Genomic DNA, 15,760 nt, shown 5'->3' with positions numbered 1-15,760 from the left:
AGCATAGCGCAAGTGCAAAGATATCCGAAAAGGTAGTATTAATTGACGTATAATGGCGATGCCAAGAGAACGTAGTAATTCTCCTAGCTCAGTGAGGCAGGTCAAGTGTTCTCTTGTGGGGGATGGGGGATGGGAGGGGAGGGGGAGCCTCTAAAGTGTAACCACAATTAGTGAGGAAAGTCTCGCGATAATAACATCTAGAGAATCATATTGCTTAGAACCCAGAGTATTCTCTAGTCCTTATTTCCAGCACTCATTATAGAGATAACCTCAAATAGAAATATAGCTAAGCTAATAGAGGTCAACTTGCTAACATTAGATACTAAAACGAGACCCTATCCTCACTTGCTACTAAACTCCTCCTATGCATTTATTATTACCATGGGAAAGTGTCAATCCGTGCTTCATTAACCATGCTTCGTCTCTCTGAACCTCATTCATATTATCGTCAATCTGTCATATCACATCCGCAGGATGAATGCCATTCATTCACACAACACCACGCAATTACGTAACACACCTGGGGAGGCAGCAAGGTCCATCGTGAACCTTGCTACTGCATTGACTTTTGTTATGTAAACAATTCTCCCTTCCACGCCGATATCTCTATGCAGATAGACACTCCCCTAAGCCCGTAGAAGAAACAGAAACAAAAAAAACCGTAGAAGCAGAACCCCTTAAAATGCTCCCCGAGATGCAAAGGCTTCTTTCTTTCCTTCTATAAAAGCAGAAGAAACAAATGCGATATTTTCATCATTTTCATAAACCTCGTATACGGCTCTTCCTTGGACTCCGACGGGCTGTTATTCACCCATATAAACCATTTATGTACTTTAGTATCTAAGCCATCAATTGATGAGGCGATACTATGCGCTCTGTTTCTGCTTCCCCTCACTCGGCGCCCGGCTTCTCTTTGTCCTTCCCGACCCAGACACAGATGAGGAAGATGAGGAAACGCTTCCAGTGCGCATGCCATTAGATTCCGGCGGCGAGGTCCTCCTTGCAGATCGAGCAAACTCATCCGTAGTGCTTCCAATATTTTCTTTATTTGATATCACGCCTTCGCTCCGGGAACCGATTGCGAGAGCGCTAAGACTAGGCCGTGGCGCGTATAGGCCTGAGTTTCTTGGTAATCTGCTCTTGCCACCGGAAGAACCACCACCAGCTTGAATATCGCTCAGTCTACGAGGAGAACTGATAGGAATACCCGAGATGCCGTCTTTACTCCTAGGACGGTATGCAACAGGATCACGTTCTTGAGCTAGTGATACACCTGAGCGCTTAGGACTCGATGCTACTTCGATAAATGCGCCCGATTGGGACTGACGAGACGCATGTGTTGGCGTAAGGGGTGTTGAGGAAGCGGAATGGAGAGATGGAGGCGTATATATGCGTCTCCCAGACCGTACACGATTTGATCCGGTTGATGCCGTTGAAGCAGATAGGGGTGGAGCGAGTTGATCCGAATTGGGATCTATGTGTGAAACTACAAGATCGGATGCTAGGTTTCGCACAAGCACGGCAGAGTCCTTCTCGGCTAGGATTTTGATTGAGTCAAGTAAGTGTCGAAGCTGCTTATCTTTCAGATTTGTAAAGTAATCGGTTTCTCGTGCTTCTAGTATATTCCGGACAAGACGAAGAAGATTTAGGCGTACGACGGCTTTCTTCTGCGAGAGTTTCTGTTCAATCCCGGCGTACATCTCCGATTTACCCAACGACGCGGCTAAGGATGGCGATAATCGGAGGAGCTTCAATAGGGGTTCTAAAAGGTTGGGATCAAAGGCATTCGTCTTCTGGGTATTAAAGCAGGATAGGATTGCCTCGGGAAATTGGCAGTTCAGGAGGTGACCCTCAACTTTTGCCGTCTCCTCTTGCAACCTTTGAACTTGTTAGCACATTCCCAACATTCGCCAAAATCAGAGAGTTGCCTACCAAACATAAATAGCATCCAATGCCGTGACCTGCCAGTACTGATCTGATATGAGCGAGACATAGAAGTCAAGGCCTTTATTTTGCCATAAGAATCGTCGCCCCTTACTTCCCGAATGGGCCATGTCGCATAGGATCGGTAATGCAAATTCCTTTGGAGGTCGATCTGTTTTCATAATTTTTAATAATAAGGGGATTATTCCATTTACAGCAGCGTATTCTTGGCGGTCCTTGCTTAAGCGACAGAGATTGAACATCGTATTGAGCACTTGATTAGAGATCTCGCGGAAATGGGGATGTCCTCTTTTCATACTACCACTGAGCAACTCGATGAGAAAGTCAATGGCGTCCGCGGAATGGAGAGCATCGAGGGTTGTTGAGAGCATAGATATGTTCTTAATGAACTTTAGCATCGTAATTTGATGTGCGGGCGTCATGCGTCGAAGGTCCTTCAGAACACCTAGTTGTGTGTCAGCTTAAACTACTAGTACGAACTCGGAGAGGCTTACTCTTCAACACTTGCCGGTCAGCCACCATCTCTTTGACGAAGTTTTCGGCTTGGGAGAACAAGTAGAATATGTTGACGATACGTCCTTCGATTAGTTCCGCCAATTCGTTCTCGACGTCTTCGTCAAGAACGCGGTGAAGTACAAGGGCTAGCGGGTCGAGGATTTTGCTTCTCGAAAAAATTCGGCAAAAGTCGTTCTTCGGAGTAGGACCCTAGAAAAAGCGTCAATGGAAAGGTATATGTAATAAGGTAGACGGTAACAAACTTGAAGCTCGAAGACGTTCCAAACACCATTCACACCAATAAGCACCAAGTCTCTCGCGCTATCATAATCCTCATCTAAGAATTCGACAAGAACGTTGAGACCACCAGCGCTAACAAACATCTGCAGTGTAAGGGTGGATGTTTGATACATCTGTCTTACAAAAGCCGCAGCTTCTAGCCGAATTTCGTTCGAGTATTGCCGAGCTGCAAACTTGGTGATGATCGGGATCCCGCCAACAAAACATAGGTTCTCCTGCAGTTCTACGTCATCCAGGATAATCTAGCAAATAGTCAGTTAAAGGAAACGTTGCACGTAAATCCTGGGTGTACGCACTGTATTGACAACTTGCAATAATTGTAGGATCAATTGCTGTCTGCTCTTCATGGTACCTAGGTCAAGAATCTCAAGAATTGGTAGTAATCCATGGGCGCTGATAATTAGGGTTTTAACTTCAGTATTTTCCCAAAGTAATCCCAGCTGGAGTTTAGTGTTAGTGCTGTAGCTATAGATCAAAGGAAAGGATACTGTCAGATACTAACCAGATCCTCTGAAAGTTCGAGTAACTTGTCCTCGCCCTCGGTCGTTTTGAGAGAGCGGACAAGTTCTTCAATCTTCTCAGCAAGTCTTGCGTGGCGGTCACGCGCAATATTAGCTTCCAAGTCCATCTCATCCCAGTCTGGATCCATAGACGCGAATGGATCGTCCTCGTCTTCGTCATCACCTAACCAAGAGTTGTTAGAAAGTCGGGACAACACCATAAGATTCCCGTCCTCGGAACCTCGGTCACTTTCCTCCTTCTCGGTCAAGTTGTCAGCAAGGCCAAATATATCAGAGAAGTCTTCATCTTCTTCGTCCTCCGCAAACTTTTGGATTTCAATAGATGATTTAGACCTTTGAAACGGTCGGTCGGGAAGAGCCGAAGGTCGCGCTGAAGCTGGTCTCCTTATGCTACTCGCCACGGGCGACTGCATAGACCGCGGCAAACTGGTGAGATCTGAGGGGTGAAATAATTGGGGAGCATCAGGCTGCAAGCTTGGTGAGCGATGGGGTGGAATGGGGGGGATATGGCTAAATGTATATACGTACCTTCTTGGATAGGCCCAATCGTTGGTTGAAGACACTTTCGTTGTCGTCAAAGATATCCGAATAGTCCTCTGTCGTCTGTTCTCTGTATAATAAATCGGGTCGGGAGGGTAGTTCGAATTTATTACCGAGCTGACTTTTGGATTGAGACTTCTGCCTCTGATGACCACTTCCTGGTTTCTTGCGAGGGGATGATTTCGATGGCTGCGGCTTTGGTTCTGCTATCTTCTCAAACTTTTCTGGGAACTTCCAATTGGGACGAATTGTCCTCTCCTGCGGATCCTCTTCTTGAACTGATTGTAGCTTATGTATCGTTGTTAGAAGATCCCCATCAAAATCGTTCTCCCAGGTAGTAGAAAAATCGCGCGAATTGTCAATACACGCGAAAGCTTTCAGACGGTCAGCCGAAAGCATACCACCGAAGTGGTCCTGAGGTTTGACATGAGGGAGCTTTAGGGCGCTGGGTGAAATTGCAGTTGCAAAATCGTCATCCCAGTTATCGTCATCTGAAGAAAGTGTAAGTTACCAAGTAGTCTAATAGATTTACCGAAATATGCATAAATACGTACCCGCAAGTTCAGGAGAACGGAAGTCCTCGGCAGTGGGTCTTGGTTTTAATACAAAGGGTGCCTTTGCTGGGGTGGGCACATTAGATCTAGGTTGCTCTTGGGAGGAGAATCGTGAAGTTTGAAGACCATGGTGAAAAGGGAATGCCGAATCAGACCCTGCTGAAACTCTAAGATTGGTTTCGGAAGAGGTGAGGGCTTTATTCCACTGCTTGACTTCTTCGACGGCTTGACTGAAATTTCCTGGGGCTTTGGCTACAGGCGCATCACTCCGTCGACAACCTACAATCCAATTGTGCTTCAGTAATTTCCTTGCGGAAACACGTAAATTGGGATCTTTCTGGAAGCATTGGATTAGAAAATCACGCGCAGCCTAATCCACAGTCAGTCTCAACTCTTAGGAACACGAAGGCCAACACTGTGGCAGGACTACAGACCGAAGATACGCCCTCGGGGAGTGGCGGATGGTCATCGTTAACGATGGCAAACAGAGCAGGCATGGCTTGTAGATGGTGATACGGAGGTTTACCAGATAATAGCTCAATAACGGTGCAACCCAAACTCCAGATATCAGAGGCCGGCGTGGCACCGGATAGCTCAATTATCTCAGGAGCCATCCAGTATGGCGTTCCCACTACTTGAGCCTCTTTATCGGGTCCGGCGACTGTGCTGGTAGACACGCCGAAATCTGCGAGCTTTACCTTACCGTCCTTGGTTGTCAGGATGTTAGCTCCCTTGATATCTCTATGTATCACACCTTGATCGTGTAGATACTGAAGACCTTGGAGAACCTGGGTCATATAAACCCCAACTAGATTCTCCGGGAATTTCCCATACGCCTTGCATATCGAATGCAAAGATCCATTCTCGCAATATCTGGCATCGGTCAGCATACGAAACACCCTACTGGATCCGGGGAGGTAACCTACTCTAATATAATATTGAGACAGTCGGTTGATTTGACAAACCCAATATACTTGACAATATTGTCATGCTAGAAATTGTCAGAGTACAGAGCAGAGTCATAATCTTACCGTCCGAGAATAGGGGTCACTTACGTTTAAGTTTTTCAAGAGGTCGATTTCAGCCTACATCACATCAGCTCAGCTCAGCCCCTATTATGTGCATATTGCTATGATGCCGGCATACCTCGATCATTCGGAGCTCGCTCTTTGGCAAATTCACCAATTTGATTTGCTTAACAGCAACAGCTTCACCCGTACCCCAATGGATTGCCTTGTATACAGAGCCGAATGCTCCCTTGCCTAGACATTCTCCTAGTCGCTATAACGAACCCAGTCAGCCTAATGTAAAGTACGTGCAACCCTACTCTTGAGGTATAGACGATGCACGTACGTAGTCTCTCAACCCCGGATCTTGTAAAGCTGCCTCGCGTCTGCTAGCCTCCTTTCTCGGGGTATTGGGAGTCCTATCATGCCTGCTTGCTATTACGGCGGCCTTCCCGTTTGCAGGACTGTAACGTCGGTCGCTCGAGGAGGAACCATTGGAGGGGTGAGGGGCGTGTCCGGAGCTAGGCGCCATGACCAGGCGGTCTACACGTTATTCCCCTCTGGTTGACGTAAAAAGAACTGCCCGTCGAGATCTATCGATAGAGAAATGTGTTAAGAGTTGGCACACGTCGTCGGCGGTGCAGACCCAAGTTACTTTTCACATTCCAGCTAAACAGCTATGTTCTCCCACCAACGTTAGGACGATATACTCTCGAAGCACGGACCAGTCGATCGTTGGGCAAGTATCGGACTCGGCAGCAGTCGAACTAACATTTACTTAAAAGGGAGAGGGCGGTCGGATCAGGTCAGGTCAGGTTGGACTAGACAAGGTCAAGGTCGGGGGTTAACTAGGGCTGAGAAGCTTCGTTGCCATGAAATTCCCCAAAATTTGGATTCCCAATGTGGGGGAGAAAGGGAAGTGCATGTGTTGTATTTGTGGTATTTGTGCGGGAAAGAATTTAGGCGCCCAATGATAGCTTCAGGTTGCTTTTTCCTACTGTTCCTGGAATGTTTCAAGAGACTCCAGCTTAATTGGCTAAGCACTTTATAGCATAGTTCAGTACCGGTCTAGTACTGATTTAGTACTGGTTTGGTGCTAATAAATTGATTCTTGTGCCTTCCGGGATAAGGTGCATTCAGGCACAGCTGGAAGAGCCACTTTACTGGTTCGGCGGGGAATTAGAATAAGCGGCTACTGCAGGTTGCCATGAGACAAAAAGCCCCAGTAACGGAATATGTGACGCCAACTCGGCCACTAACCACGTGTGGTATCAACTATGACATGTAAGTAGGACTATTATTAGTATGAAAACTGTGTAATGCAAAACAGAGAACATGACACATATAGACACGTACCTAAGGTATGTATAAGCTTTACAGCCCACAGAAAAGTATCAAATTCTTTAATCATGCTTACAACGTAGTAAAATATAGAACGGCTCTCATAGTTCTTGGGCTACGTATAAGTTGCCACAATCGAACCCTTACTCCTCTATCATAACAAGCTTGGTTACAACCTGTAGCTTCTTCATTCGCCTTGCTTCCTTGGTCTCGATGGACACATAACACCTTCGTACAAGTATAATACAACACCAACCATATAACTTCAGGCTTGCTCTGTTTAAGCAGAGTCCATCAATATCCTCACGCCATAACGCATATCCTTTTCTTTTCCTGCAACGCCAAAGTCCAGGTCAAAAATGAAAGCATAATGCAAACCCCTAAAATCCTATTTTCTCGTCCCTTTCACGAACTGGGATCACATATCGTTCCAGGAAACCCCCACTATCCATTTTCCCTTTTCAAATTTTAAAGGGGCCATCCCAACGACATCGAACGGCTAAGGCCAGCCTGTTCCCACCATTCGTCAGGGATATCCTGTCTAGATGCAAGACCGCTGACAATCCGATGCATACCAGAAAGCCATTCGGGATCGTCAGATGAAAGCCCTGTGCCAGAGAATGTGTCAGCAGCAACTGCTGCATATGATCGTCTACCATGAGGTGTCGGCCGCCTAGAACGGTCCGTGCCTTGAACATCAGGACTACTACCTTCGGTAGTGGCTTCCGGCTCGCCCACAGGGTCGCAAGGGGGTTCGATCTCTTCGGTCGGACTAGTAATGGAGGTGCGAGATGAAGGAACAGTAGGGTTTAGAGACGCTATAGTCGAAGCTGTAGTAGAAGCAAACGAGGAACCAACACTAGGTGGGTGAGGGTCGACGGTTAAAGTTGACTGTAGGATAGACCAAGCCCCATCCCCCTCCGGGCTTAGACTGCGGTCTCGATCGCCCAATCCATCAACATACCTAACTCGGTGTGCTCGACGTCGATCGACGCCAGATCTGCGTCTACGGTCCCTCATCGCTTGCAATGCCGTATGAATGTGCTGATCTATGCTTAAACCAGGAGAATTAAGATTACCAGGTGCACGGTCCTGAGTCGGTTCAAATTCTCGATCTTCTTCTCGGAGGTGTCCAAAACGATCTACAAAGCGATTTATTCTCGTTGTAGGCGAAATTCGTCGAGAACGGGTTCGATAGTAATCGTCTCTAGGTGGAAAAGGCTCCCAGTCATCAGAATCGGCTGGAGATGTACCATTGTCACCTCTGTTAGAGCGAAGGGTTTGAACAGGTTGAGTATTTCCGAACCGAGTAGAATTAGGAACACCCTCTTCCTCAAGGGCAGGGAGTTCGTCATCATCGTCATCGTCATCGTCAGAAGCATCTAAGGTTTGGGTATGATCTTCCTGGGTAAGGTGAGGAGCATAGACAAGGCGACCAGGGCGAATAGGGCGAACACGACGTAAGAAAGCAGCTAGGTCGATAGGAACCTCAGAATCCGGAGCGCGTAGCGCCTGTGGTGCTGTAACAACGCGAAAGGGATTAGAAACGCTCTCGGGGATAGCAGCTGGGCCATTGAGGTTTAATTCGTCTTCGACATCATTGGCTTGCTGGGACATGAGCACGTTAAGACGGTGAGCTCGAATCTCACGTAGTTGACGGCGTCGGTCAGTGTTTCTAGAGCTACTGGCGCGACGCGGTGAAGTTGAGCGGCGAATTGGAGATCGGCCAGTTGCGGGATCAGCAGAGGATTTCGGCGCTGTTTTGGCTCGAGAGCCAGATTCGTTAGGCTCAACCCATAGTCTAATAGTGAAAAAGAGTTAGCAAGAAAAGCAATATTAGGTAGTGTATGCATACAAACAAATGAATAAAGAAAAGAGAGGTAGAACTATAATACAAATGGGTAATAAAAACGTCATAGGTGTTATTTGTGATAATACAAGTAGATAGGTGGACGCGTTGCGACAATAGACTTACGGTAGACCCATTTTTGGTATTAGCTGATGCGCGTGTGGCAACAGGCAGGCAAGTTAACAGGGCGAGTCAAGACAGGATAAACCTGAGTTGTGGGTGAGGGAGGCTGAGAAGCAGCTAAATGAATGTAGTAGATGTAAAAGGGTATTGAAAGGCGGAAATATAAAGATAGAAAGACTGTCGCGTCGTCAGCGATGAGTATAGAGACAAGTACAAAGTACTAATTTAAAAAGAATTTTGTAATGTAGAAAGTTGATCGGAAAGTTGATCTGAAATCAGAGACGGGGAATTGATGGAATATGAATGATGCGCGACGATGCACAATGTTGGGAAACGTCGATTGCAACGGGGACGTGCAAGGTTAACTTTCACTTGCCTCGTGGGGTCGACAGGTTGACGGGTTGACGGGTTGATGGTCTTGTGGAGTGAAAACAAGAAGGCCATTGGGAAAGTTGAAAGAACGCCCGGGTTGTCTTTGGTTGTCAAGAGACGGGAGATGCGACGGTTGCCCTCCGATCCCTAAGTGGACAGTGCGTTAGTGCATTAGTTCATGCGAGCAATGTACCTACACTAAAACCTATCCTCGTTGCCGGGGATGATAAATCGTCTTATATGAGTACAGGTTAAACGCTATATTAGGTACCTATACTAGGTATATTTGAAGTACTACACTAACTATATTACCTTCAAGCCTACATGTACATATGTATACTGGCATAGTCCCGTTCAGCAGGCATCTATATAGGTACCTGCGTACTATATATTCCTACGCTACCAACTTTAACCCCTGCTATCGATACCAATTAACACGCCAAGCATGTACTTCGTATCTACAATGACAAAAGTATCAAAATCGACAGGCTGAGACTTGCCCATTCTGTTGCGCCGTCAACTTCTCAGTTATCACTCTCACCATATATATGATACTGCGGCACATGACTCATATCTAAAAGTGCTTTTACTCTGCAACAGATATTTTAAATCTCATAGATATGTTAGGCGATTTACTTCGCCCAAGGTTTTATTCTTGATCTAATTACATGCCAAGCCAACCTCTGCCTCGTCAACACCCAGCATCATGGTGAGCCTTGGGTTAGCGCGAATCAGCGCTCTTCTCAAGCCGACGCCACAGACATGGAAAGCCATTCATGTTGCTGGCACGAACGGCAAGGGCTCGATATGCGCATACCTAACTGCCATGTTACGCTCCAATCAGATCTCATGTGGTAGATTTACCTCGCCTCATCTCATAGACCCTCGGGATTGCATCACTATCAATGATCGCATCGTGTCCGAGAGCAAGTTCAGGCACTTTGAGGATTTGGTTAAGAAGAGAAACGCGGAGCAGAAGATTGGCGCTAGTGAGTTCGAGCTCCTCACGGCCACGGCTTTTGAGATATTCGAATCTGAGAAGGTCGAATTTGGCATAATCGAAGTAGGGTTAGGCGGAACCCTTGATGCTACGAACGTATTAAAACACAAGTGTGTCACCGTCGTTTCCAAAATAGGTCTCGACCACCAATCATTTCTGGGCAATACTATTGAGGAGATTGCTCGTCAAAAGGCAGGCATCATGAGGAAAGATGTCCCTTGTGTTGTTGACGGCAGCAATTCGAAGTCTGTTCTAGATGCTCTACAGAAACATGCCGAGGAGACAGGTAGCAGCATTATTTTTGCAGATGCCGAGTCCAATGAGCTCGTGAACAAGTTACGAGATACCCTCGAACCACATCAACGACAAAATCTGGCATGTGTATATGAAGCCTTCAGGTTGGCATTTCCGCAGCATGCTATCTCTATAGATAGTCTTGCTTCTGCTGTCCGGAATGTAGTATGGCCAGGCAGGTTGCAGTGGGTGAGCATTGAAAAGGTTACAAATAGAAAGGGTAACATTTTACTTGATGGGGCTCATAATCCTCAGTCCGCGGAAGCACTCTCCGGCTTTGTTCAAAAACACCTACGGTCCCAAAACAAACCAGTCACCTGGGTACTTGCTGCTACTCGAGGAAAAGACGTATCAGAAATGCTGAAACTGATACTACGCGACGGTGATTCCATAGCAGCAGTCGAGTTCGGCCCTGTTGACCAGATGCCCTGGGTCCAGCCCACAAGTTCGACAGATCTACTTGACACCGCGAGCAAATGTGGCGTTGCGATTTCGTCACAGTTCGACGCATCGACAAATGTACGCTCAGCTCTCGAGTGGGCAAGCCAGGCCGCGAACGAAGGACCGCTCGTTATTGCAGGAAGTCTCTATCTAGTGTCTGAGATATTCAAACAGCTCAGGTCCACTGAACTGTAGAAGTGACTATAATATCCAGAAATCGATCACCACATCATAAAACCCCGATGATATCTTATTAACTTCTGACTTATCCTAAAGCCGAAGCGTCAATGTGGCAAATCAAACAAATATAATGAATGGTTCAACTCGGAGAATTACTCCCTCGATTAAACTCTAGGACATTTACGCGGAGGTCCAGGATAATACCTATGCGAAACTTGCAATGATCTTGTCAGAGACGTTGTAAACTACAATTCGTTAGGTACATGGTGAAGTTACAATCAAAATGGGGACGATCAACTCTTCCCAACTCTCAGATTATTTACCAGCTAGTAAAAAATTGGAAAATGCAGTCCTGTCTAAGGGGCGATTCAAGACATTGACCGTTCTTGATGCTTACACTAACCGGTCGATCGAGTGTCCGATGGTGATTCTAAAGTTTCAAGTGAGATCTTATAATTGCATATGATGTATGCACATAACCAGCCAATCACACATCAAGACGCCAAATTCTGAAGCGATTTTTTCGACTTCAGCTCGAATAACGAATGTACAATTACTATAAGCCACACGATGTCCCCAAAACCGCCCGAACATTTAATCATCGTATGCTGCCATGGAATCTGGCTTGGCGGTCCCGCACGAGGTCATGACGAAAATGAATGGCTCATCGCCGGATTTCAAAAAGGCGAAACACCAACTTTCATTGAGCATATCAAGGCCGGGCTACAAGTCTTGAAAGAGAACCATAATTCCATCTTAATGTTTTCCGGGTGAGCTTATCTTAAATTACTTAATCTAAGTATAGCCCCCCCTTAGGTCTCAACAACTCATAATTTGACGTACACTTTTTATCGCATCAGTCTTACGCGAGGGGTCGTATTCCTCAATTATATCTCTATCTAGTTCGGCCCAACTCGAAAGGCAAATCTAATGCTGACTCCGTACTTCTTTAGCGGGCCTACGAGAAAGGAAACAAGCATATCCGAAGCTCGCAGCTATGCGAATCTCGCTATCGCCAATGATTTCTTCGGGATTCTCACCGAAGATGAAACTGTAGACCGGCTACACAGCGAAGAGCGAGCATTGGATTCTTATTACAACGTCTTATTCTCGCTCACCAAGTTCTGGTCTACCTACGGGACATGGCTAGCAACGTTGACAATAGTTAGCCATGCTTTTAAACGTGAGCGTCTGGTCGACTGCCATTGCGGTGCTATTGGATTTCCACTAGACCGGACCAATTTCGTCGGCGTGGATCCGCCTGGTATGGTCGATGGAACAAATGAGGCTGCTATCAAAGGTATCGTTGAAGCGATTACCCAGTGGAAAGAAGACCCTCATGGAAAAAGCGAGCTTCTGGCTGGTAAGCGTAGGAAAAGAAACCCGTGGGGCGTACCCCAGACACTCTTCCTTAATGAAGACGATCGGATTCGCAGTGGTGTACAGTCAACTTTGACTAGAGAGGGAGAGGAACATCTCCTCGAGGGAGTCGCTCATCCATGGTCTCAACATCTAAGCGCTTGGGTTGCAAAGTCAGCTTACATCTATAACTCAAGTAAATCTTAGAAGGGATATTCTCCTAATTATTAGCTAAAGCTACGCTATCAAGAATAAACCGTACGGCATCCTTTCTCATTTCAGCGCTGAATTCGTGCCCGGCAGTCGGATAAACATTATCCTCTACATAAACTCCGCCATCCTTATACCAGCTATTGGTCGCAGTCTTAAAGAATCGGATGAATGGTTCACCCATGCTATATGGTACGAGTTTATCCGCCCCTCCGGAAAGAATCTGGAACCTCTTCCCCGAAACTCTAGACTCGAGCAGAGGGCGCAGCCTCTGCTGCTCTTCCGTTGTGGTAGGCAGGGCGATCTCATCGGTTCCGAACAAGATACCCTTGGGGTCATATTTCTTGCAGGCATTTACTAGAGCATCTGGAAAGTCCTTGCTGCCGATGAAGGAAACACCATACTCTGACTCGTTAAATGTGTGCAGCTGTGACAGTCGCGCACGGTCTTTCAAGAGAACTGTTGATCGTCAGTATCAATGTCACGATACTTACCTCACCTTTCGGCGAATATGCCATTCCCCTTTTATTCGACTGGAGTTGGGGTCTACACTTACCCATATAATCGGGGCATCCAATCACTATAACCCCCGCCGTAACACGAGGGTCCGCGAACAAGAGCTGCCACGCACTATGGCCCCCTAAGCTGATACCGAGAACCATATTGTGGTCAATACGCCTTCTTCCGCTGTCACTTAGTATATGATCATTGGCACCAAATAAGTGACTCTCAAGTAGATCCATCAAATTGATCGTGTCCATGACAGTACCCGTGACGAGGCCGAACATATCTTGGGCGCTACGTAGATACGGGAATTAGCGAAACCCAATCCAAAAGCTCACACACAATTCCAAGTAGTAAGAACAAATGATACTGCCGAAATCATCTCTAATTCCCTGGTGTCACGTACTGAGTCTCATTCCCGTCCACCCAGGACTCATTCGCTCGCTTGTCAACGAGTCGCGAACCGTGATTTCTTTGGTCGAGCGCGACGGCGATTAAACCGCGCGTAGGCTCCGACTTCTCGTGGTAAGCGGAGAGAAACCGGTTTGCGAAAGGGGCCATGTCCTCCTTTTTTCGCAGTCGTCCGTGGTGCAGCCATAGACACGACACCTTGGCCGCGGTTGCGGGCAGCTCTGTCAACCCGTAGACATCGACTTGCAGACCCGAGACTGTCAACGTAACGCGTGAGACACTCGGGACGGCGCCCTGGGTCGGGTTGTTTGTCTCGGCCATTTCTTTGAATCGCTATGGGATTAAGTCCAGCCGCGGTAAAGGCGATTAAGAGGTAAGCCAGTAAGCGAAAGGTGTCTCCATTATTAATACTATTTATTTCATGGGGGAGTTTATGTAGCTAATGATGCCAGCGTTGCTAATGATGCCAGCGTTACTAATCCACCTTCATCGTCGGATTAGCGCCTGCGTAAAGAGAACAGCAGACGGCATCAACACCTCGGATCCGAATTTGCCCATTTAACCCCCGAAAGCGTAATCACACGCCAAACGGCATCATAAATAAACCGAGACGTCAGATATTTACACTTAGATACATATCACTACTCTGCTCTTGTTTGATATGTACCAAAGGTAAGGTACGGTATTTACATTTTAAATGGCTACCTCTTTCAACAGTCTCTAGCCTATGGACCTAATAGTCCGCTTTTCGTGATTAGTGCCAACAAGCCATTACCCAATGGACCTTTTTACACCAAGACTCACAGCCTCAGCTCTTCCTCCTCCAACGCATCGATCAGTGTCTGCCACTTAGCCCACTCGGCATCGCCACCGGGGATGCCGCCGAACAGGGGCAATCGCGTGCCGTCGGGATCACCTAACTTGCGCAGCCTGCTGATAGCTTCTTTGATGCCAACAGTACCAAACTTTGCAATTAGCTCCTCCACTGCACTGATCTTGAACTGCAGGAGGCGGCGCTGGCGGACCTCGTCGTCTGTGGGCTGGTTCTTCACCGACAGATCGTATAGGCGCACCACGCTCTTGGGGAAGAATCCCGCACAGCCGTCGATGGCACCGGCAGCGCCGATAGTCACGACCGGGAGCAATTGCTGGCCTAGTCCCGTGAAAGTGGCGAACTTGGAGTGGTCGATGGAGGGGTTGGATGCGATTTGCGAGTGATATGATACGTCGCCGTGCGAGAGCTTGCAGCCAACGATGTTGGGATGCTTAGACAGGGTTTCGAACGTAGCCGGGACGACTTTGACGTTGTTTGAGACGCCCGGGTAGTGGTATCTATTTACCGGGATCCCCTCTATTAGTATCCACATCCCCCAACGCTTGTCAATTATAACCGAGGGAAGAAAACTCACATTAAGATGGGTATGGGGCTCCGGTCAGCCACGGCAGTAAACCACCTGATGATACCCTCCTGCGTGCTGGCGCCGGCGAAGTATCCCGGGACCAGAGTTAAACCGTACTGCGCACCGGCTTCCTTAGCGCCTTTCAGCTGCTCAACCGTCTCTTCGATGTTTTGTGTGGCAGTGCCGGCGATGATGGGGTAGTCCTTGAAGCCCTCGTTTTCGAACGCTTGTCTCACGCCGGACAGGACCTCGAAGCGCTCCTTGTTCGTGAGATGTATCGCTTCTCCCGTGCTACCCAGAATCACCAACCCCCTGATACCAGCTCGCGCCAGATACAGGGAGTGCGCAACCTGCGTAGCAACGTCGACCGGCGCCGCAACGGGGTCGTAGTTGGCCGCCTTCTTGCTCACGAAGAAGGTCGGCACGGGGACGTATATTCCATGTGGGGGAGGGGCAGCCATTTTTGTGGATTTGAGCTTTGCGTATATACCGAGTAGGTCTTTGTCTAGTTAACGAGATTATTTATTCGCTAAGTTATAATCACACCTTGAGATTTTTCTTAATTGCTTTGACTTTTTTACATAAACTTGCTTGGTACTTCTCTGTCAACTTATCACGACAGACACTCGCTCCTATAAATTGGACGAATGACGCGGGGTCAAGTTGGCATTGTCATGACGCGCCGGCAGTTCGGTAGAGTCTATAGCGATCGGCTTTTTCGGGGCGAGCGAATGGGGTTCGAGTATACATAGCTCTAGAGCCCCCTTTTCTAGTCGTTCGTCATCCACAGGCCGACTAGTGTCATTAGATATACATAATTGGCTGTGACAATACGGGGTTGTCTATACCTGCGGACCTATCATTGCTTTACACCTCTCCGATGTTTTGAATAGTCTTAGTAATAATAATGTCTGT

At 47.4% G+C, this 15,760-nt stretch overlaps 4 protein-coding genes across 4 annotated transcripts; 1 reads left to right on the top strand and 3 right to left on the bottom strand.

Annotated features, from left to right (window-relative positions):
- Positions 1-199: 199 nt before the first annotated feature.
- F4817DRAFT_340861 (cell division control protein) lies at positions 200-6,502 on the bottom strand. Its single transcript, XM_049303694.1, has 13 exons — positions 5,708-6,502; positions 5,501-5,635; positions 5,410-5,439; positions 5,281-5,345; positions 4,789-5,227; positions 4,355-4,724; positions 3,789-4,291; positions 3,242-3,727; positions 3,036-3,179; positions 2,703-2,981; positions 2,439-2,649; positions 1,933-2,389; positions 200-1,878 (listed from the first exon to the last, which is right to left on the bottom strand). Exons 1-13 carry the CDS (start codon positions 5,891-5,893, stop codon positions 867-869), a joined length of 4,317 nt encoding a protein of 1,438 aa, XP_049157958.1. The 5' UTR covers positions 5,894-6,502; the 3' UTR covers positions 200-866.
- A 227-nt stretch (positions 6,503-6,729) lies between these two features.
- Positions 6,730-9,227, bottom strand: F4817DRAFT_340859 (uncharacterized protein). Its single transcript, XM_049303693.1, has 2 exons — positions 8,678-9,227; positions 6,730-8,503 (listed from the first exon to the last, which is right to left on the bottom strand). Exons 1-2 carry the CDS (start codon positions 8,686-8,688, stop codon positions 7,171-7,173), a joined length of 1,344 nt encoding a protein of 447 aa, XP_049157957.1. The 5' UTR covers positions 8,689-9,227; the 3' UTR covers positions 6,730-7,170.
- A 525-nt stretch (positions 9,228-9,752) lies between these two features.
- F4817DRAFT_359464 (FolC bifunctional protein) lies at positions 9,753-13,634 on the top strand (the record flags this gene model as incomplete). Its single annotated transcript, XM_049306163.1, has 4 exons — positions 9,753-10,936; positions 11,525-11,731; positions 11,915-12,406; positions 13,565-13,634. 4 exons carry the CDS (start codon positions 9,753-9,755, stop codon positions 13,632-13,634), a joined length of 1,953 nt encoding a protein of 650 aa, XP_049157956.1.
- Positions 13,635-13,847: 213 nt separating this feature from the next.
- F4817DRAFT_340854 (aldolase) lies at positions 13,848-15,689 on the bottom strand. Its single transcript, XM_049303692.1, has 2 exons — positions 14,855-15,689; positions 13,848-14,777 (listed from the first exon to the last, which is right to left on the bottom strand). The coding sequence occupies exons 1-2, from the start codon at positions 15,304-15,306 to the stop codon at positions 14,246-14,248; spliced, it is 984 nt and encodes a 327-aa protein (XP_049157955.1). The 5' UTR covers positions 15,307-15,689; the 3' UTR covers positions 13,848-14,245.
- Positions 15,690-15,760: the final 71 nt, after the last annotated feature.

The sequence above is a fragment of the Daldinia loculata genome (assembly GCF_022478755.1).
Source record: "Daldinia loculata strain CBS 113971 unplaced genomic scaffold F4817scaffold_32, whole genome shotgun sequence".
In the NCBI taxonomy this organism is placed as follows: Eukaryota; Fungi; Ascomycota; class Sordariomycetes; order Xylariales; family Hypoxylaceae; genus Daldinia; species Daldinia loculata.
This window is presented reverse-complemented; position numbering and strand designations above follow the sequence as displayed.

What these genes read in the sequence shown, in the direction of transcription:
- F4817DRAFT_340861 (XM_049303694.1), bottom strand. Translation starts at nt 5,893, where the DNA reads ATGGCGCCTAGCTCCGGACACGCCCCTCACCCCTCCAATGGTTCCTCC. An exon ending in ATCCGGGGTTGAGAGACTAC is followed by an intron (nt 5,636 to 5,707) that starts GTACGTGCATCG and finishes GGTTCGTTATAG; the next exon opens with CGACTAGGAGAATGTCTAGG. An exon ending in TTGGATGCTATTTATGTTTG is followed by an intron (nt 1,879 to 1,932) that starts GTAGGCAACTCT and finishes ACAAGTTCAAAG; the next exon opens with GTTGCAAGAGGAGACGGCAA.
- F4817DRAFT_340854 (XM_049303692.1), bottom strand. Translation starts at nt 15,306, where the DNA reads ATGGCTGCCCCTCCCCCACATGGAATATACGTCCCCGTGCCGACCTTC. An exon ending in AGCCCCATACCCATCTTAAT is followed by an intron (nt 14,778 to 14,854) that starts GTGAGTTTTCTT and finishes CCCGGTAAATAG; the next exon opens with ATACCACTACCCGGGCGTCT.